This window comes from Xiphophorus couchianus, chromosome 3 (assembly GCF_001444195.1).
Source record: "Xiphophorus couchianus chromosome 3, X_couchianus-1.0, whole genome shotgun sequence".
NCBI lineage: Eukaryota > Metazoa > Chordata > Actinopteri > Cyprinodontiformes > Poeciliidae > Xiphophorus > Xiphophorus couchianus.
This window is the reverse complement of record NC_040230.1, coordinates 13,252,310-13,274,803: the sequence shown is the minus strand read 5'-3', so window position 1 is coordinate 13,274,803 and position 22,494 is coordinate 13,252,310. Positions and strand designations below refer to the sequence as shown.

General features: G+C 41.5%; 2 protein-coding genes across 2 annotated transcripts; both read right to left on the bottom strand.

Annotated features, from left to right (window-relative positions):
- Positions 1 to 143: 143 nt before the first annotated feature.
- znf628 (zinc finger protein 628) lies at positions 144 to 12,125 on the bottom strand. Its single transcript, XM_028012964.1, has 9 exons — positions 11,970 to 12,125; positions 11,058 to 11,748; positions 9,973 to 10,045; positions 8,951 to 9,889; positions 7,702 to 7,872; positions 7,255 to 7,588; positions 6,644 to 6,798; positions 5,365 to 5,607; positions 144 to 3,086 (listed from the first exon to the last, which is right to left on the bottom strand). The coding sequence occupies exons 2-9, from the start codon at positions 11,447 to 11,449 to the stop codon at positions 1,221 to 1,223; spliced, it is 4,173 nt and encodes a 1,390-aa protein (XP_027868765.1). The 5' UTR covers positions 11,450 to 11,748; positions 11,970 to 12,125; the 3' UTR covers positions 144 to 1,220.
- A 922-nt stretch (positions 12,126 to 13,047) lies between these two features.
- Positions 13,048 to 20,688, bottom strand: il11a (interleukin 11a). Its single transcript, XM_028009192.1, has 5 exons — positions 20,322 to 20,688; positions 19,457 to 19,614; positions 15,729 to 15,824; positions 15,437 to 15,598; positions 13,048 to 14,604 (listed from the first exon to the last, which is right to left on the bottom strand). Exons 1-5 carry the CDS (start codon positions 20,326 to 20,328, stop codon positions 14,425 to 14,427), a joined length of 603 nt encoding a protein of 200 aa, XP_027864993.1. The 5' UTR covers positions 20,329 to 20,688; the 3' UTR covers positions 13,048 to 14,424.
- Positions 20,689 to 22,494: the final 1,806 nt, after the last annotated feature.

Here is a 22,494-nt window from a genome sequence, read left to right as displayed (position 1 = left end):
GCTGACATTTTCATATATATATATATAAAAAAGGTTTTATTTAGATTCTAATTTTCTTAAAATTGAATTTTTATTAGCTGTAAGCAATAATAATAATCAAAATTAACCAAAATAAATATAAGTAACACCATATAGTAAATGTATATTTTTCAAATCTGGCAACATTTTATTGAACATTTTGAAAAATGTAACCATGGAAATCTCTGCAACTTGATCTTGCTTTTTTTTTTTTAACTTCTTTAATAGTTAACATGTCCACATTAAGAGGTTTGCATTTATAAAAAAAAAAAAAAAGGTTTAGGTACATTTGTATAAGCAGAGAACAATACATACAAGAAGTAATAGAAGCTTTTCAAAATTGCATTCTTTTACCTTTTTGCTTGAGCAAACAATATAAAACGTCACGTTGTCATGATCATCCAGGACAGCAGCATCCCAACATATTCATATGTTTGGTTTGTTGAGCTGTTTCAAATTATAGGGGTGATACAATATGATCTTTGGCTGTACTATTCATTTTTCTTATTGTAAATTACATTAAAATTTCATGGAAAAATATTTATTTAAAAAAAAGCTTGTCAGTAGAAAAAAAATTAATTAGGGATTACTAAAGATATTTGTATTGAGGAAATAGCTTGTGATCCTGATTTAATAGTACTGTAACTGCAGTCAGAACTAAATAAAAAAGTCATTTAATTATTTTCAAGTTTTACACCAAATGGAAAACAATGTTGCATTCAAAAGCCAGTGAGAATTTAGAATTTCTGAGTTGCAGTAATATAAAATCCCAAAACTCTAGCAATACTGTCTCTTTTTCATTCCTCTCCTCCACATTTCATTTCGACATTCACAGTCAACACAATGGCCTTCTTCTGTTGCTCAATAACCCAAACAGTAAAATATATTAACAGATTTATTATTAATTACTTACTATTTGCTATCAACACTGTAAAGAAAGTGTCCCATATACAACACTTAACAAAAATCATACTTACTTCATCAAACTGCCTGCGACAGTAACTATTGTGTTTATGAATAATATAACGTCCATGTTTTAGCCTATTTGAATGTATAACATTTCTAGAAAGTGGCACCATGGCAATACAACACAACACTCCTCTAACTGCATGTTCGCTCTCAGTTCCAGGAGAACTCAAATGACTAAAGTGCTACCAAACATCTCACAAAGCGAGTCATTCCCCTTCCCACTAACCAGGTTCTCACTCGGAGAACTTCAGCTCCGCAGACTTTGATATAGTGCCGTTTTTTGTCGAGTCTTCGGCTGATGTTTCTGCCGAGCCGTGTTCTTTTGCTGACTTTTCCGCTGTTGCGCCCTCAAGTTTCACATGGCTGTTCGGTGAGATCTCCTCCTCCTGCTCCTCACCTCTCAGCTGGCTGGTGCTGACCTCGATTATAACAATTTCGTCCCCGTGTTCCAGCTGGAAGATGCTTTTCACGCCTCCCTCGTCGTCCGCCATGGCGTCGGCTTCCATGTTGCAGCCCGCCCCGTCTCCTCCAATCATTTCCCCCTCGCCTTCAATCAGCGCTATCATCTGCACGCCCCGCTCGCCCTCCGGCTCCATCTGGTCAAACACTACCTCCTGTCCGCTGATGGGGACGAATGCTTGCGTGGGTGCACAGGACAGCTCAATGCTGCTGTCTTGTCCTTGACCAAACGTAGAACTTGATGACGCACTCTGCTGAGCTTCGGTGTGGAAATGAAGGACGTACGACTCCCCCTGGCTTTCCTCCCCAACTGTTTGACTCCCACCCTGCTTTCCCTCACCCCATTCATGCAGAAGTGACATCACCCCCTCCTTTCTCCCTCCCTTTTCCCCTTCATCTTGGCCGCCTGACTCAAACTGTAACACAATGGACTTGCTATCTCCATCGATTCCTTCCTGATCTGCTTCCCCCGATGGATTCCCTTCAAACTGCAACACGTATGGGTCGCCACCTTCCTCAATGTTCGCTCCCTGTTTCTGTTGCTCCGCGTTTTCAAAGCACAAAACAAAGTGTTTCTCTGCTACGGGTCCTTCTTTCCTAATTTGCTCCAAAGACGAATGAGGTGTATCCTCTGGTGTAACAGGAAGTGATCCTGTGGTTTCTGTGGCGGCCTCTGTGGAGGCTACAGTTATGGAGGCTGTACGCTTTAGGCAGGACAGATCTGAGTCTGTGTTAGTGTTATTAACAGTGACCATCTTAGTGTTGCTTACTGTGTTACAGTTTGCCACTGGGACAGCGCCACCTGTAGCCGGAGCGGTTTTCTGCAGAGCGGCTTTAGGTTTGCGGCCGCGCCGGCCTCGTGCCGTCCGAGTGCTCTTTCCCAAAATGGGCTTGGTCAGCAGCGCCGAGAGGCCGTGGTTTGCCGTGGCAACCGGGGCTTGCGCAGTGTTGGTAATGATTATCTTGGCGTGCTGCTGTTGCTGGGATACAATTGGAAACTGGGCTATCTGGGTCTGTGATTGGTTGAGGATGGGCTGGAATGCTTGTATGGTCTGAAGGATGGGAAGGGACTGAGGATCTGGAGCTGGTGGGGGGTTGTTCGCCATGGGGACGAGAATCAACCTGGACTGGCTGCCATTTGTGGAGGGACACTGAAGGAGGAGAAAGTTTTGTGCCTGGGATGGAGGAGGTGGTGGTGGGGGAGGTGGAGGAGCAGGAGCAGGTGGTGACAGGGGGATGAGCTGCAGGCCGTTTGCCGTCTGAATCATGAAGTAGTTCTGGGATGTGTTAGGGGGAATATTGAGCGCTGGCTGGGACACGATCAGGCTGCCGTTGTTTCCCATGGTTTCCAGGGTGATGGGATTGAGTAGGGTTGTGGTGGTTGTGACTCCACCCACGCTAGCCTTCACAGCCACACCGTCTTTACCGCCGCCGCCAGGGAGGGAAACGCCGTTCCCGTGGGTCCGGATGTGTCGCTGCAAATAGGAGTGCATGACAAACCCCTTGGTGCAGAACGGGCATTTGTAGTCCTTGCTTGTAGAGTGTGTTCGAAGATGGAGCTGAAGATTGGAGGAGTGTGTAAAGCTTTTACTGCAGTGTGTGCACTGGAACGGTCTCTCGCCAGAGTGCGTTCTTTCATGCTGCTCCCACAGGAGTAAGAGGGAAATCAAAGAAATGAGGATCAGTGAAGACATTTGGCTTCAATAACTGAGAACCTACAACACTTCTCAGAACTTGCACATTTTGTCACGTTACAACCACAGACTTTAACGTAATTTATTGAGGTTTTATTTATCAAACCGACACAAAGAAGTGAATAATGTTGAAGTGGAACAAATAGGACATGTAGATATCAAAGTTTTCTGCAGATAAAAATTTCAAAAGTGTGCAAAAAGTGTAGTTAGGCCTTTTTCACTCTGATACCCCTAAATAAAATCCAGTGCAACCAATTATCTTCACACGTCGCCCAATTAATAAATAACCGGTCAAAAGTATTCTGAAGGGATGCCACTTAAAATATAGCAGCCCAAAAAATTCCTCATTCAACCGGTTTCATGTTGTTAGAAGAGTCCCAAATGTAAGTTTCTGGCCAACCTGCAACTTCCTATTTGAGGCAAAAAACTAGCACTAAACATTACAACAGTTATGTTTAGCGTTGTGTTACCAGCACCATGCTGAGGGGGATGCTCTAATCTGGTTAGGGTAGATTTGAAAATGGATGGACTTGAAAGTTGGTATTTACAGATCGTGTCAGTCATACCTGACTGAGTTAGAGCTGTTTTGTGGAGTAGAAAGGGTAAAGATGTCAGTTTCTAAATGAGTAAAGCTGGTAGAAACACTCCAAAAGTAAATAATTTTGAAACCAGTTTAGCCGTTTTCTTCCACTTCACAACTACACTGTGTGCACACATGTGATTTTTAAGGATTCATTTTAGTACTTAACAACCACAGAACTCTCAGTCAATCCAAGAGTTCGACTCAGATCTGAATATTTAAAAAAGCAAGTTTAGTCAATAATTGTCCACAATAATTACATATAATTAAATATTATTTTACTTGCTTTTATATGCCAATAAACAATAATGAAACAACTTAAAATGGACAAAGTGACGTTTCTGACATTTAAAACATGGCCAACATGTGTCTCCTCTGGGAGCTGATTTTGAGTCCACTGAGTTCATGTTTAATAATACCAGCCCACACCAGGATGAAGCTTCTATCTTACTGGTCTCTGAGTCAAAGTGGAGCTCTGTGCCGATTACTGGTTCATCCAGATCCGACTGGTTTTCAGAGAGTCGGTAAATGAAAACTGTGGGAAATCTGTCTTCAGATATTTAAACTAATGTGTCTATATCAGTTGTGGCTGGGTTACAGCCTGCCTTATCTTGGCCATGAGCGCCAAAATGAGTTCCTGGTGGCATCACATTTTATTTTTCTCAAATCCATAGCTTTCAATTTGTGTCTTTTTCCTTCTATATTTTACATGTGATCTTGCTAACAATTTGCAACAAATGTTTGTTTGATTTATTTTACCTGCCCTAACATTTCATCAGTTTAAAGCAGTGGTGCCCAAAGTAGGCCCTTGAGGGCCGGCATCCTGCATGTTTTAGTTCTCTCCCTGGATCCAATGTTGGCTCGTTAGATGGTCTAAGAAGAACATAGACTTGCTGAAAGGTTTGTTACTACCACCAGGGAGAGAACTAAAACATGCAGGCTGCCGGCCCTCCAGGACCCACTTTGGGCACCACTGCTTTAAAGCATCGCTCTGAGAGATTTTTATTTAATTATTATTTTTGTCTTTTCAGTGCCAGTTAAATCTCTTCTTAGCTTATGTTGCCTGAGGAATAGAAGCAGTTAAAAAACCAAACAGACAAAAAAAACTGTCTTTAAATATATCTCACCCAGAACACAAGTAGAATAGTTTTAGCTTCACCTGATTCAAATTCGGTTAAAAAAAAGTCTCTTATTGAGCACCTTTTGATGTCCAATTAACCCCGTCTTTTGATGCATTTCTTACATCGCATAAAAAAGGCTTAAGTGGTTAAATGAAAAACCTAAACATGGTAATTTTTTATCCCATTCATTGTCAGAATAATTTACAGAATAAACGATTACAAAAGTAATTGCTTTGCACAACTTGATTTAAACCAGAGCTTCCTTCAGAACACAAATATACACAATAATTGTGTATAAGTCACTAAAATCCAATCAGCATCCAAGTTTGTAGAGTGTGGAGTTGAAAAAGAAGCACAAACACTTAAGATGCTCACTGACCTAATAATTGTCAGTAGCACTGTGTATCTGCTACTTTGTGTTGGTCTGTCACATAAAAATTCCAAAATTACATTGAAGTTTGGGGTCGTAACGTGGCAATATGTGAAAAGGTTCAATGCCTTTGCATGGCCTGGCTGAACTGACCTGTTTGAGATTAGACGTCTGGGAGAAAGACTTGGAGCAGATGGAGCAGGTATGAGGTCGAAGCCCAGAGTGCATCTGACTGTGCCTTCGCAGGCAGCTGGTGTTCTTGAACGACTTGCCGCACTCTTTGCAGACGTACGGTCTCTCCCCGGTGTGCTGCCGCAGGTGGTACTGGTAGTGGGAGCTCCATTTGAAGGTGAGAGGGCAGTTAGGGCACTGGAACGCCCGAACTCCTGTGTGTACCTGGGAATGTAAAAATAGAGAATAGGTTTTTGATATTTGAACTTCTGTGCTATTAAAAATTAGATTCAGTGTCAGATATGGTCTAGTTTACACATGTATCCGATCAGAAACAAACCATTTGATTTTTCAGACATTTTAATATTCTTCAGTCAAGTCATACCAGCAGACAATTGGTGAGTGGTTGGAGAGATTTGTTTTTGTCCTTTTAAACTTGATAGTTTTCTTCTTTTTAATTGTCAGATATTTAAATTTTTATCTCATAGCTTTAGTGGACAAAAATGTGACTAAGTTCAGTTATATTCTATTAACCTTTTTCTGCCAGAACTACCAAAGCCCACACCAGTCTGTGTGAATGTTGGGATAATGGGATCTTTGAATTAATACAATAAAGGCTGATAAATAAAACTGATTGGACTTTGCCTTTTGCTGGAACACAAATGGATTCTTAGAAAAGGGATATGGTCCCTACATGTCTGGTGTTGCACCAAATTAAGATTAACTCATACAAAAAATTTTTTTGAAGCAAATTTAAATTGGTCCTCTTTAAAAAAAAAAATGCAAGAGCAATTCTCAACATAGGCACTTGTTAAAAGCAAAACCAACGATTAGCATGAAAAGCCTGGTACTGACAAAATTATTACCGTTTCTGAGTTATGATGCTGCATAGTGGAAAAACTAGGACTGTTAGGATTGCTAGTTTATTCCACATAGAACAAGGAAAAATGTCAGAACTTTTAATTGGAGAATAAAACTGTTTATCTTGAATGAAATGCCCCAAATCTTTACAAAATTAAGAAAGGAAAAGTAGTTTATATCCTAATGACAAACAGGAGGAATTAAATAAAAAATAATTAAATTATTCTTCTGTAGGAATCCTAGCCAAATGCAACATGGAAAATACAGAAAATACCAGAACTAGTCTTTTTTGTCAATATATTTAAATATATTTTTATATGCTTTATTATTTTTGGCCAGAGTTTTGAAGAGCCACTGAGGAGCTGCAGGTTGCAGACCCCTGGTTTAGGGGAAGCCTTACTCGTTGATGGATCGAGAGCAGAGACGACCTCTTGAAACTTTTTCCACACTCAGTGCAGCGATACGGCCTTTCGCCAGTGTGATCCCGCATGTGGTACTTCAGTCCCGAGGAACCCTTAAAGGCTTTTCCACACTCCAAACAGCGGTACGGCCTCTCTGTACAAAATTAAAAACAGAAAAAGTGTTCAAGGTCACCGAGTTCAAAGAATAGATTACAAGCAGTTTGAAAGAGTGAGGAAGCTAAAGCAATTTTACTGCAGGGTTGGTTACTCTCAATATCGACACAGACAACAGCTTCTATCGAAACACTTAACTTATTGCAGGTGAAGCTAATGTATTACAGCCACCAATTCAGAAGTGATCTCAAGATCCAATCTACAAAATGAGAGAGCTCTGAGAAACTATCAAATACCAATTAGATTGTGGACAGATCACATATAGTCGTTATTTCAGTACAGTTTGCTCTTATTCTCCAAGATCGGAGACTAGAGATTGTGGTTCCAGGTATACCGATGTTTAAAGTGGTTATGTTTTTAAAACTGCTCCATTTTTCTATTATGTTGTAGAAAGTGTCCTTGTACAACACTTGTACATGTTAGGGAATGTATTTACCTCCAGCAGGAGTGTTCTTGCCAGATCCGGCCTTTTTTGGGGCTTTAGTTGGTTTGGGCGGGTGCTCCTCTTGCTCCTCGCCGACGGCGATGATGTCGACATGGATCTCCCTCTGGCCCTCCCGCTGCTTGTCAGCCTGGCTGGGGGAGGAGGGAAGGGGCAGAGACAGGGAAAGGGACGGCGGACACACTATCTCGGCCTCTGCCTCGGCCAGCAGGCGCTGCTCCGGAGTGTGGGAGTGCTGGTGGGTGAGGAGTGACGAGAGCAGAGGGAAAGAGCGGTCACAGGCGGAGCAGCTGAACTGGGAGCGTGACTGCGATGAAAGAGAATGCATCTGGGGGAACGAGAGTGAAATGCAGCAGATAAAGTTTATTTCAAGACAGATAAATGTTGGTGTTGGGCTCCGACCAACTGCTTCACAGCAACGGCTACAACCATCATTCTCACCAGTGACACATGTCTATTGAGGCCTGCGCTGGTCTTGAAGGTCTTAGTGCAGTAGCCACATGGCAGCCCTGCCCATGTGGTTCTGGCCTCCGGCTGCACGGCCTCGGCGCTCTGAGTCACCTCGGTGAAGCTCTGCAGCAGGTCAAACTGGGCCTGGGTGGCGCCCACATTCTGAGGATAGACCAAAGGAAATTACACAAAGCAACACATATCAAAACACACATCCTCAACCCAAACTCAACAACTGAAGTTGTATGGACCTTATGTAATAGCAGTTTAGTGTATGGTTTTTAAAACTGATTACAAATAAAAATCTGAAAGGTGTGGCATGTGTCTGTATTCACTCAATCAGCAAAGAAAAAAAAAATCTCATCTGAGCACTAGTTTTTTTTAAATAGTGATAGATAAATCATCTTTTATTTTGACAGATTTCAACTCACAACCGTGACCACTTGGTGCAGACATTTTCAAATTTATGCACACTGTACATTGTGAAAGTGACAACATAAATAAATAAAAAATCTTTACATCTGGGTATCCTCTCTGAACTAAATGCATATTGCAACCTGGGAGTTAACAGCACATTGAAGCGTTATGAACATGACGAATTGTCATGTTCATAACGCCAAAGTATAATTCCAGTTTATACTTTGGCAACAGAGATCGGATTCAGCCTGCAGATCAAAACACTAAAACATTTCATTATGCACAAGTGGCACACATTTCATGTCTGTTTTCATAATTTAAGTGCAATCGTTTCACTTTGTTGTTAATGTGAAGCACAGTCAGTGGTTTTTGTAACGGTAGAGAAAAAGTTTAATGCATTTATCTGCTTGGTATTTGTTCAACATTAACTAAACCAAATCAAAATTAAACGCAGCTGAATATATCATTACAATTTTAACATTTCTGGATAAAAATAGATTATAAGGAGACTTTTGGATCCTGTCAATCAAAATGACACATCTAGAAAGTTATTTCTGTGTCATTGGACCATGACTCCTGTTTGACCTTTGTGCAAAGTGATCTGTATGGAGTCAAAGCTAAAACAACAGCAAACTAAAACTATAAAGCATATGTTTATGAGGTTTTTTGTACAATAAAACTGAGAACCATGTCATTTTGTCTGAACTACTCTGTTTCAATCTATAAAATCTCGATGTAATGTAATGGATTCATGTATATGAAGATGTTGTCTACTTCAGTATCTCAATGTGCCTTGTAGAATGGAAGAAGTTCTTTCACTTACAGCATTACTGCCATCTACACCCTCTGCCAAACCGAGGAGCACCTCGGTTGTATGTCCACTTTCGGCCACAGTGGTGGTCTCCACCACCTCTTCAAAGTCAGCCAGCAGGTGTCCAGCTCCTACCAGTCCATCTCCAACCTCCATCCCTGCTCCATGCCCCTCTTCGCCACTGGCGTCGTGTTTGCCACTAGCCATGTGGATGGCCTGGTGCTGCTCCAGCTCTGTCCTTGTGCCAAACGTGTGGTTGCAGCTGCCGCAGCTGTACAGCAGCATGCTGGCCCCGGTGTCGGTGCTCAGGTGGACCTCTGTCCCAATGGCCCTGGATGTGCACACGTCCTCCCTAGAAGGAGCGAGGGTCAGCTGGGGTAGAAGGCTTGTGTTCTGACCAGAGGAAGTGGTTGACAGGAACACTTCTTCCATCCCCATGCCAACTCCGTTGGTTCCTTCCTGGCTCACAAATCCCACCATATCTGTCAACATGGTTGATGTCACTTCCTCTGTCCCAACCACCACCTCCACTACCTCATTCCCCTTCTGCCCGTCCTCTCCCCGCTTCCCCTGCTTGACTCCTGTGTTGGGGTTGGAGTGAGAGTTCTTGTGCAAAGCTAGGTTTGACGAATGCGTGAAGCTTCGACCGCACTCGCCGCAGACATATGGCCTCTCACCTGTGTGTATCCTCATGTGCTGCCGCAGGTTTGTGGACTGAGTGAAAGACTTGTTACACACCGAGCATGTGTATGGCTTGAGGCCAAGATGGACGTTCTTGTGCCGCCGCAGGCTGCTTGAGTTTTTAAACGCTTTGGGACAAGAGTCACATGGGTACGGGCATTCCCCTGTGTGCTGCCGCAGATGATACTGGTAGTGAGAACTCCATTTGAAAGTTAGGGGGCAATACGGGCATAAGAAGGCCCGGACTCCAGTGTGAATACTCCGATGAACCTGTGAGTAAACAAACAGAGACATTGTGAAAGTTTACACTCATTATCCCTCCTTAAGATCCTTGATTTAAAACAATTTGTCACCTGGAGAAGAGATGAGCGTTTGAAGGCTTTGCCACAGTCTTCACATTTATAAGGTTTCTCTCCTGAGTGAGACCTGGAAAATAAGAGCAATTGTTTAGGACAACAGTATAGATACTGATATAGGTAGATATAGATTTTACTATATCTTTTTAAGACAAAAAACACATAACTTTCTCATTATTATTTACTAATACAAAGAATAGTAGATCAGTACATTTAAAAAAATAGAAATCTGAAAAGTGTACCATGCATATGTATTGAGTTTCTTTAACTCCATCACTAAATGAAATCCAGTGCAATCAACTACTACCACATAGCAACATGTGGACGAAAGGTGTTCCAGTCAGATCAAAATGTAAAAGGCTACAAGTTGCAGCAAACTGATTCTGAACACAATATGTAAGAAGTAAAACATGGTGGTGGTAGTATCATGATGAGGGGAAACTTTTCCTCAGCAGAGACAGTGAAGAATAAATACAGGAATATCCAGGAAGAAAACCTGTAAGGCGCTGCAAGAGACTTGATACTGAGAGGTTTACTCAGAGTGAAAACAATAGTAAATACACAAGTTGCAATCGAATGGCTTATATGAAGGCATTTTTTTGTTAGAATGGCCCAATTAAAGTCCAGCCCTAAAGTCAATTGAAAATCTGTGGTACGACTTCAAACATTTTAGTTCACAGATGCTCTCTGTTCAGTCTAAGCTGACAAGACATTAAATTAAATCACAAAGAAAGGGAGAATTTTTAGCTTCTGGATGTACGAAGCAGGCAGAGACATCCTAAAAGAGAGTGGTTCAATGACATATTGACGCAGGAGGGCTGAACACAAATGCACTCCACACTTTCCAGATTCCTTTCACGGTTATGTTTCATTTTGTTAATCCATCACATAAAATCTCAATTATACTACACTGATGTTTGCTGTAGTAATAAGTTGTGAAACAGCTACTTTTTAAATACTTTTTCAAACATACTATAAATGGTGGAGAAATGTGGAAGTTAACAAGACGTGCATGAACAATGTGCTTTAAATCACTGTAACAGTCTTTTAGTGGCTTTATAGATAAGTTTTAACACGGGTACCGCTGGTGGTAGAGCAGAGCAGAGGAGCCCTTGAAGGCCTTGGGGCAGAGGTTGCAGCGGTAGGGTCTCTCGTTGTTATGGCTGCGCTGATGGTGGGTCAGCCTGGATGACCACCTGAAGCTCTTTCCGCAGTCCAGACACTGAAAAGGATGCTCTGACTGCTCAGCCTGCTGAGCTGAAGCTGACTCTGATACGGACGACGTGACTACGTCCAGGACCACCTCCTCTCCACCTTCCACTACCCCTTTGTCTCCATCCACTAGCTGCCCTTCCTCCCTGCCTTCTGCCCCATCCTCTTCTGATCCCAGCAGGGATGGGAAGGCGGAGAGGGAGGGTGCGGACTGGGGCGGTAGGAGTTCTGCTTGGACAACTAAGGCAACAGAGTTGGCCATTAGCAGATCAAACTGGTGATGTATAGATGATGGTGAAACTTGGAAGTAGGTGGGAATCAACTTGGGTGCAGGATCATGGCTTCATTGTCATTTTTTAAGTCCTGTTTAAACAACAGGAAGCTGTCGTTGTCATGGAAACCGGTTTCCCTGGGACAGGTGCTCTGTGATGTCACTCAGCAACTCCGGGTTTAAATTGTTCAGCTCCCAGCCACTCCTCCCTTCTGTGGCCGGAGATGTTCCTCCCTCCTCCGGCCGTCAGCTCCGTGTCCGTCCCTGCTGTTCGGCCCCTCTCACGCCAGCTGAAGATGAACAAAACGACACTAATTGGTTATAAAAAGGATACAAAGAAAAACCCGCCAGAGCTGCTGGTCAACACATACATACAGAAATCATTTCACCAGTATCACAACAGCAGTGAGTGGCCTGCTTTTTAAGCTAATCAGGCTCTACGTAAAGAAAAAAAAATAACCACGTAAAGCTGCTTTCTAAGGACGGCAGCACGGACTAAATCGGCACTTACCGCGCCGCTTTAACTCATCTTGCAGCTAAAATGTAGATGTTATGGCTATAAACTGGGAACTGCAGTGTTAATCCACACAACCTTAACAATAAACACAGCGCAAACTAACAGCAATCCTCCACCCGACGCCGCCTCCCAACAAGGCCCACAGTGATTGGCTCCCTCGCTGAAAAGATGAGCGATTACCATTGGCCAGGAGCTCAAACATAAAATATTATCGATGATTGGCATCACCGAAATTATTCAGACCACCCAAAATTTTGCGGAAAACTCATTTCAAATACTTATATGTTTTGTGTATGATGTGTCAAAAAATATTTAGAAAGTTTTGCTTGTCCACAACCCATACGTTTGCTTACCTTCGCCGCGGAGACTTCTGGGTAATGTAGTTCGGCGCAAATTCATTTTATGTCAATCGACCTTATTCAAATGTGGTTAGCTTCAGTTCAGCTCAAATGCTAAACACTGCATTTTTTTTCATATATATCAAATCAAAAATCCAATTTTATTTGTATGGCACATTTCAACAACGAGTGCTTTATATCATAAAAACACAAAAATCAACAACTGAAATATTACATCTTTCCAACTGTGTCATTTACACATCAATATGTTGGTTAGTGTTTCATTAATTGTGAAACAAAAGCAACTCTAAGCAGGTGTGTTTGTGTGCATGCGTGCCATGCGTGTACACACATACACACAAACACACACACATGCAATGTCTTCACATTTTCCACATTTTGTTATTTTACAACCTTATCCCAAATTGTTTTAAATTAATGTTTTCTTATATTTAAAGTAGAAAAGGCGCTCATGACCTCAGACTGGGGTGATGGCTTAATTTTCAGCAGGACAACAACCCAGCAGGACATGGTTAGGATCTCAGAGGAATGGCTGCAGAATGACTCGGTGAATATCGAGTGTTCAAGCTAGAGTCCAGATTTGAATCCTATTGTCCATTTTCCATTGCATATAAATCTAATTTTAGAAATACATTTTTTTGTTATATGTTGTGTCATGCTTTGTTGTGTCAAAGCAGGCCATGCAAACCAAAGATGTAGTCAAAGCCACTGTACACATTCTTTAGCATTTATTTCACCAAGGCACGTTTCACATTGAGGCCAATCAGTGTGTGGAGGAGGCATCTTGATAAGACAGAAATAACTTAAACAAGACGGTACAATAAAAGCAAATAAGATTACAAACTGTATAAAAGTACAAAAAGGAAAGGAGACTTGCTCCACTGCAGCACAAAATAAATAGTTCCACCAAGTCACTTAAATAAATAGTCAATACTGTAACAAATACTAGAATAGGAATGATTAAAAATTGTGATAAAACCGGTAATCTACATTTTCTTATCGAAAACATTATACACATAGCACTTGTATACAACAATTTACATTCTTGTACATTTATGTACACCTGTACAGAACTTAGTGTCACAATACATAGTATTTTAAGGCTTTGGGTGTTTAACCAAAAAAATAAAAACTTTTCTCGCCCAAAGCACAAATTCAAAATCAGCCGTCTCATTCATCCAAGAGGCCGATCCCAACACGTTTGTGCAAAGACTCTAATCAGGATCATCAGTGCTCAGCAAGAAGGCACATTCAAATGACTTTACCACAATGTTAAATACACGCGCCTCCTTGTGTAGTACATAACGAGTCAGAATTGAAAAATAGAAGCTCTGTCTCGGGTTCAAAACAATAATTTGCCTCTCTTTGGTTACCGGCTGGACATTTTAAAAATAGATGCAAAAAACTTGATAAGGCATCAGTTGGTGAGTTATTATGTTGTATATTTGCCATCATGTGGGGGTAACATTACCATTTGCACAATTGTTTACTTTAATGCCACTGTAAGGGAGAAGTTTCTCGGATGCTACATCTAGTGGAAACATGGTTGGCTGAAGGAATGCACAATTAAAATGAAAAATGTAATAAGTTTAAACAAAGTAGAATGTAGAAGCTGCAGGTTGAAAAAGTGCTATTGGGTTTTTTTGTTTTTTAATTTTTTTTTGTTTGAGAAACAGAGAGAAGCTAGTTTAACGCAGGAGAGATTACAAAGATATTGGCAAATAAATTCACGTTAGTAAGGAGATACAGGCTAGAGAGACACAATACAACTTCAAATAAATATAAAAATAAATAAATTATTAACAGTTAATAAATAAATAAATACATAAATAACGATGGTCACAAAGTGACGCCATAAGAAGGGAAACTGGAGAATCTTGAAGTAATAGCTGTGGTGTGACAGTTGTAACGGGATTCTTGATGGTCGTGCTGCAGTGAGGCCACATCCTTATCGGCTCTCGTTCTTCAACACACACATGACACTGATATTGTCACCTGGGCCTCTTTTGCACACTGACATGGTCCTGTTTGCAGTTTGATTGAGGATGAAATCCTCGTGCTGGTTCTGCAGCCGTCTGCTGCATGGGTCATCATTGCACCGGAGAAGCCTTGGGCTTGAGGCTGAGGAATGCTCTGTATGCCCAGTCGCAGAAGAGCTTGAAGTGTTGGAGGAGCTCATGGCTGGACTGCAGGACATCGAAGTGATAGGGGAGGTGAGGAGGGAGGGAGGGTGTTGGGTTTGTCAGCTTTGGTGCTTCAATTCTCTGCATCTGCATAGGGAAAGGTAAGAAGACATAATAAGAAAAATGTGTATTGTAGTTCTGTTATTCTTGGTAAATATATTTGTAATGGGGCTGGGAACATGAAATGTAAAGTTTGCTGCACAATGTTTGGGGACGTCAGTAAAATATTGGACCAAAGTTCTGATCTTTAAATGTCAGAACATGTAAAGACCAGAGGTCATTTATCCTTATAATTATATTAGGTGAATAAATGGCACTTCACATCCTCCCAAAATTACCATAGCGACAGTGAAGTTCGATGGTGGGAGCATCATGGTGTAGGCCTGACTTTTAATATATTATTCTGTCAGAGTTCATTTAATCACAAGGATGAATAAAGAAATGCACATAGATATTCTTGATAAGATTCTGAAAATGAAACTAGAGGGGCTGTTACAGAAGAACAATTATCCCATACAGAGTTAAAGAAACTCTCATCTGGTTTCTGAGAAAGCAAGCAACGCTGCAAGAATGGTCAAATAGAAAATCTATGGAAAGAATTGAACATCAGAACACAGGAAGCTCTATTGTGTGGAAGTAGACGTATGTTCTGTCATTACCAAAAAACATTTTCTACTAAGCCTTTAATACAATTTGATTAAAATGTTGAATACTTTCCAGTTTTATTCTTCTTTGGCAAATAAGTTATCTTATTGATGTATTTGTGTTAATCATTTAAGTTTATTTCAAACATTTGAATTTCGTCCCAATAGCCTGCTTAGAGGTCTAGCTACCACATTGGTGTGTTAAAAACATATTCTCCCCATTGTAAGAGTTAATACCAAAAGTATAAGTTTAGTTTTAGACACAACGTGTTTACCTGACGGTGCAGCAAATTGATGAGAGATTTCATTTCTTTGATCATCTCCACTAGCTTGGGCACTGCAGGGTGTTGGTGCTTCTTTGAAACCCGGTTGAGCCACTCAAAGTGGTGTTCATAGAGCTTCAGGTCGGCATGGAGCTGAGAGAGCGTGGGCTTCAGCTGGAAAAGACAAAACAGGCCCACTTTAGGGTCGTAGCACAGGCATGGCAAGATAATCACTGGCAGAGTTAGGCCACGCCCTCTCTCTCTCTACACACACACGCATGCAAGCACATTATTAGAGAATTACCTCAAGAGTACTGAGGTCATTGGCTGATCTGTTGCTCATTTCGGGCAGAGATCTGAACCTGTGCGACTCCACATCTGAGTCAAACGCATGCTCCTTCTGAAAGACAAAATAAGACACAGCAGCCCGTGAGTAATCAGTGCAATTTAATCCATAATGACACAAGGCAAGGCAGCATAAGGAAAGCATTATTCTGGATCCCCTGCTGCATCTCTGCTTTCTGGTGGTCGTAGCTCGCACTGAGGGGTCAAACAGGTCAGTGTGAGTTCACACACTTTCAGCCACCAAAAATGTCAACAACACCAGCAAATGACCTGAACCCACAGGATGTTTTTCGGTTGGAGCGAGGATAACAACGCAATGTGGTGACTAAGAAAGCTCAAAGTCGGATAGACAACACAGGCGTGTAGGGAAACTCCCGGGTGACGGCTATAAAAAGACGGAATGACGCAGTTCTGCTTGATGTCCAGTTACAGTTGTGTTGAAAACTTTCGCTCAGACAACAGATGTTGTGCTGATTGTGGCCAGCAGAGGGCGATAACCCACCTGCCAGCAGGTATTTTGGATCCTCATCAGGAGAGCGTTCTAGCATTCAAAGATGCAGCCCTGGATTCAAAACTCTGGGTGATATGGCATGAGTCATTTTCTAATCAGCAGGGGAACACAACAACATTAGGATGATGAGTGCTGAGAAATGTTTTGCATAAACAAGGCTGAATGTGCTTAATGCTTCCTTAACCTGCTGTGATGTGTTTTCCTTGTTTGCCTACAGTTGTTTGTGTTGATGTTTGTGAGGGATGAATGTGGCTCATTGTCCCTCATGTCGCTCCATCAAGGCTTTCGTAAGGGCTCTCTTGTGTTTGCCGTGCATTGTTTTGTCTCCCTCCGTGTCAAACCAGGTGCACAGAACAATATCATGCGTCGCCGGATTGTCATCCAGTCAGCCTTCTCATCTCTTCATCTTTTTGTGTCATTTTTGTTTCCTCCAGCTTTCTTAGCTTTTAAATTCTCCCTCTTGTCCTGCTTTTCTTCGCTCTCTCCACTGCCGACCATGACCTCACTTACCGACAAAACCGAACATCCAACCTTTTTCTTCCTGAATGCAAATGCGGGAATGTGATAAACCTTTCTTTTGATTTTTATCAAGCCACTTTGCTGTAAGGAACCAAAAGCAAAACACCAAACACTGCACCGCAAGCACAGCAGCGACTAATAGCACGTACAGCCACAAAAGTGCATGCACTGAACTCCATAAAGAGCTGTTGGCAAAATCCACAAAATGTGCTCAAACATACACACAGTTAGTTACAGTGGAAATCTAGAACTGTGTCAGAACTCATACATTTCTCTCTTCTAGAAATGCGTTTCATTGCATATTTGCAGGAACTTTCCACATTTTATTTATTTTCTTGACTTCGTCCCCACTTTAGTGGAATTCCACTAAAAAGTGTGGAAATTTTCAAACAAACATTCGTTTTCTATGGATGTTATGTGTAACTTTCCCCCAAATATCCTTTGACAACAGTAGCTTTTTCATTTCTGGTTTCCAGCCGTACGTTTGCAGCGGCATTGTTCTAAAGCGGCAAAGTAACACACAGGCGCTGTCTGAACACTACCTAATGCCCAAAACTAGAGAGAGTATGTTGCTATTTTTGATTTTATCCCATGAACAAAGGGAGTTTAAAGCTTTGCATATTGCAAAAATAGCTTCGAGATCAGTGGCGTGTAACCAGAGATCCGGAGATATGATCCCGCTTTCTTTTCACCTGTTAAAACACAGCATTGATGCACAATCACCAGCTGCTGGCACAGGCCTCCAATCTGATTTCCCTACCCACTTGACTGTCAACAAATACGATTTAGACCACACTCATAGATTGAAAAAACATGATATGCAAGTTTTGTTAAAGAGAAAACTGCTTCCGCCCCGTCGACACTTAAAACTTGCGGGAACTCAAACATGATTTAGCGCAGCCAGGTATTAAGTGGTTTCTCCATCCAATTGTATCTTCATTGACACCTTAATGCAACATTGATAGTCCTCTTTCAATCTGACTGCAGCAGGAGGCTGTTGAGTCACACCTCCTCTTGCTTGCGGATTAAAAGTGAGATCACTCGGTCAAATTATCTAAGCATGCAGTCTGTGATTAAAGAAAGCAGCTTAAGGCCCACACAGGCTTTTGCAGCTGAATACTGTTACCAGCGCACAGCATGATGCAAGGGCTGCCTAACATTAGCACCAAGATCTATTAGTAACAGCAGAGATGGCCTGAGGCACAAGCACTCTAAGTTGGACATCAGTGGGGGGTCCCAAGAGCACTATAATTGTCTAAAGAGTAAAATGTTAAAATATGGACCTTTTTTTTTTAACTAATAAAGTATATTATTTGATAACTTCCATCTTCTACTCAGCAAGGATTAAGTTCTCAACATGGAAAACTCAATAGTAAAAAAAAAAAAGAAAAACATTTTTAAGCTTGCTGAAAATGCTCCAAATATTGCTCTAAAATATTCCCAAGTGTCTATCATGAGTCAAGCAATATGCTTTGAAGAGAGCTGCCTATGTTTGAGTTGAGGTGGAAGTGTGTTTGGAGTTAAAAAAAATATTGCTGTTATACCTCATTATTTTCAGGAACAACTAGATCCCTTGAAAATATTCAAACACTACCAACAACTAAAAGCTGACATGGGAATATTTTGAGCTCTTTGCAGCTTAAATTAATGATAAATGATTAACTATTTATTGTCCAGACCGCTGGAGTTAGGCACCAGCCGACCCTGGCGACCCTGCAAGGGTAAAAGTGTTGGGCAATGTATGGATGGACGTTTATCGTCTAAACCGTGACGTATCATTTTGCTCCATATATGATGTAGGTTGAGTCACAGCATTGTCAGAAATAAGTGGATGAGATGATAAGTGCCATCATAAACTACTAGTCGTCGGCCACAGCCGCTAGATGGGGGTCACAACTGGGGATCAGGTTCAGAATCAGGTCAGAGAGAGAGAAATTGTGCAGCCTGAATCTGTACCTCTGCTCAGGGTCGGACAGCCATGTCTATCAATTTGACCTAAGGAAACAGAAACATAACTCTCTTCCTCACCTCAGGAGGAGAGTAGTTTGCTTTCCAATCAATGTCATCTACAGATTTCTTATCGCGCTAGCAAACTTCTTAGTTTCTTGCAGAGACATGTAGTGTATCTTTGCTGATAGGTAACATTTGGAGGCTGGTGTACATTAATTGGCAGTGTTGCTTCGCAAATTGCTCTAGATTGATGCAAGTTGCTGTAGTTTGACGGTCTCGCTAATCTCAGCATCAAACAGAAGTTACTTACTAAACACATATGTCAATGCAACTTGTTTTTGAGCCACAACTAACAGATAAATCGTACTTTTTTAAAAAACAAAATGGTTCTTGTGCGTAGCTCTTTCTAATGACGCCCTGGATAACTGCCCATTTGGCCCATCTGACAGATACTGTTGGCAACCTTGATCTATAAATGTTAGAAATGTTCAAAATGGGAAAAATTTAGAGCAGATCTCAGCAGAGCATTTGTGTTTATTTTTAGCTGCTTTTCAGCTTCCCTCCCACCCCCCTAAAATAATCAGATGGTGTTTAGGTCATGATGAAATTTGGGCTGTGAGCTGCAGATCAACCTGTGGTCCCCCTCTCCCACACTAGAAATAAACATTTCAGTGAAGTCTAATGGCCATGCCAACATCTCCACTCACCAGCAGCTCTTGGGTGAGCTTCATGAGGTTTCGGGTCTGGTTGGACAGTTTGTCCAGGTCGCTGGAGCGCCGGTGAGGTACAGGTGAGGCAGAAGTGAACACAGGCAGCTGAGCCAATAGCAGCGACAAGAGCAGCGAAGAGGAGGAGTCCAGCAGCACTGTGTGGAGGGGGAAAAAAACGGAAGCAATTAGAGGAGAGGCGCTGTCATCTCACCATAATGATAACGACCTCAGGCAAAGGCTGTCAGCTCTGAGGGAAGAGGAGGGCGGATAATGCGCTGCAACATAAACAATGGCTCCAGACTTGGCAAGAGGAATCCTCAAGAGTCATGTTTTCACAGGCTTGAACGCGCATCATTAAATGATTAAAAAAACAGAAGAAAGCTTTGACACAGAATATCTCCATCACTTCTTATGAATACCACTGATTGTCACACCTGCAACTCGATAGGTAGGTGAGCTCGATGGTGTAAATTAGAAAGACGAAGCCAAAGTCTAACAGTAGGCTCATTCATCCCCCCCCCCCCCCCCCACCTCCACCCATCCACCCCTTCTGGTTCTTTCAAGTTCAAATACGAGGTAAAGACTAAAGCATTAAAAGGCACAAGTGATGAATGTTGCTCGATAATTACAGGTGAACCACAAGAATCCGAGCCAGAATAAAATAATAATAATAATTAAAAAAACCAACAACAAAGTGCTGTCTTGGAATAAAGCCCAGCACCAAAGAGATGTAAGAACTTTATATTTTAATTTATATAATATCATATTTATCTGACAAAGAAAAACATGTTAGCTGTCAAACACAACTGTGTTCAAAAAGAAAAACGCCCATTCTTTAAATATTATTTCAATAAGTACTTACGTTTCATACTGGTTCTGGTCCAGAAGCGGATAAAAACTAATAAATATATAATTATAAATTATTAAATAAATAAATTGAGGTCCGGGGACTGTCACGTGCTCCGGGGTTCTCTGAAAAGTTGTCAAGACTCAGAGGACCGGGTGCGCAACTGGATGAGCGGTGCGCACACAGATGCGCACGCCGACACAGACGGAGAGAGAAAATAAAAAGTCAACAAATAAAGTCAAACTTTGTAGAAAAAGTTTGAGAGAAACCCCTGTAAGTCTGTGCAGGGAGGCAGATGAACAGTTAGGAGGGGAAATATTTTAAAAAAAGAAGAGGCAACCAGGAGTGCAGAGAGAGGGATGCGATGGTTGTAAGTCCAATTTTTGCGCGCAGTGAAGTGTTTAGGCTTGTTTAAAACTTCCTTTATAAAGACGTCGGGCCTATGACACATCGGCAGTGACTCACTTCATTCATAAAAACACACTCACATACACACGCACGCACGCCCCCGCACACACACACACACACACACACACACACACACACACACACACACACACACACACACACACACACACACACACACACACACACACACACACACACACACGCATGCAGACACACACACCCTCCCTCTTCCTCCTCTCTCTGGCTCTCTTTCCTTATCCCCTCCCTGTTGCCTGTCTCTCTTTTGCGAAACTTGAAAAAAATGTTCCGTTGTTTTCTTTTTTCTCTCTCTCTCTCCCTCTTTCTCTCTTCTCTATCACTTTCTCTCGTCCTGTCCCGGTTCCTATCTCCAGCACTTCCTCCGTCGCATCCCGCTACCTGCGCCAATCACCAGCCACATCTACCTCTCTTTTTATCTTCCCATCTCCAAATCGCTCCTCTCTATCACCGCAGAAAAAAGCCCATTGTTTTCATGTGTATCAGCATATCTCATGTATCCTCTGCAGTTTTACCTGTCCTTTCTGTTTCTTACGCCTGCGTTTCACTGTGCTGTAAAAATGCATATGAATTTATTTTATTATTTTTATTTATTTATTTATTTGTAATACTTATATGCTTCAAACCCAATATGAGATTAGGATAACCTGATGATGCTGTATTCTTGAAATTATGATTTCATTGTTTAAAAGATGTCCAAACAAACCTGGAGCTGTGAGAAAAAGTAATTTCTCCCTTAAACCTAATAACTGGATGTGCCCTACTTCTTTGAGGTAATTGGAAATTACTCTTTTACATCACTTTGGAGGAATCCTGGTGCTTCTTTACAGACTTAGTCTTAATTTAGCAGCATCCGGGGGTTTTCAAGCATGAATGATTCGTTTAAGATCTTAAGATCAGAATGTCAGTCAGATTTAAATCCAGAACTGACGACGCCATTCAAACCAAAAAAAAAATGTATTCAGTTAGCCATTCAGAAGTGGAAATGCTAGTGTCCAGGCCACTCTTGAAAAATAGTTATTGATTTTTTTGTTTTGTTTTTACACAGGCTAAATAAATAAATGGTTGTCCTGTTACATTAGTCAGGTGTACTACAGTTTTAGGTCCCAAATTGTTGGCTGGACATTTTTTTTTCAGGATTCTTTTGCTTCAGAGCAAAGTTTATATAACTCCATGCATTCAGAAGTAACCTCAGATCATGACATTAACCCTGTATGATGTTCTTTTTCTCAAATCCCAGTCTAGTTCCAGTCTACATCAGACATCAGAGGGCACACTCCTTCAATTCAGAAAGTTTTTCTTGTCATCCAACATAATTTTTTTGCTAAATATCTTACAAATCGTCAAGATGCTGTTCAATAAATGTAAGACAGTCTTTGTGTACTTATTCGTGAGCAGTGTTTTTTGGCCTTGGAACTTTTGCCACAGACTCTTTCTCACTGTTGATTCATGAGCACTGAAATTAACTGAGGTCTGCAGAGCCTTAGAGATTGTTCTGTGACCTCCTGGATGAGGAGGTATGAGGTAACTCCTCAGGTTTTCCACTGTTCCATGTTTTCTCTATTACTCCATAATGCCTCTCATTCTGGTTCATTGGAGTTCAAAAGCCTTTTCTAACCTTTTCCAAATTGATGTAAGTCAGTAACTTTGTTTCTCATCAGTTCTTAAATTTATATCAGCGCATGATGAGTCACTGTAATCTTTTGGCCTACTTTGTGCTGTCAGATTTGTTCTGTTTTGGTGG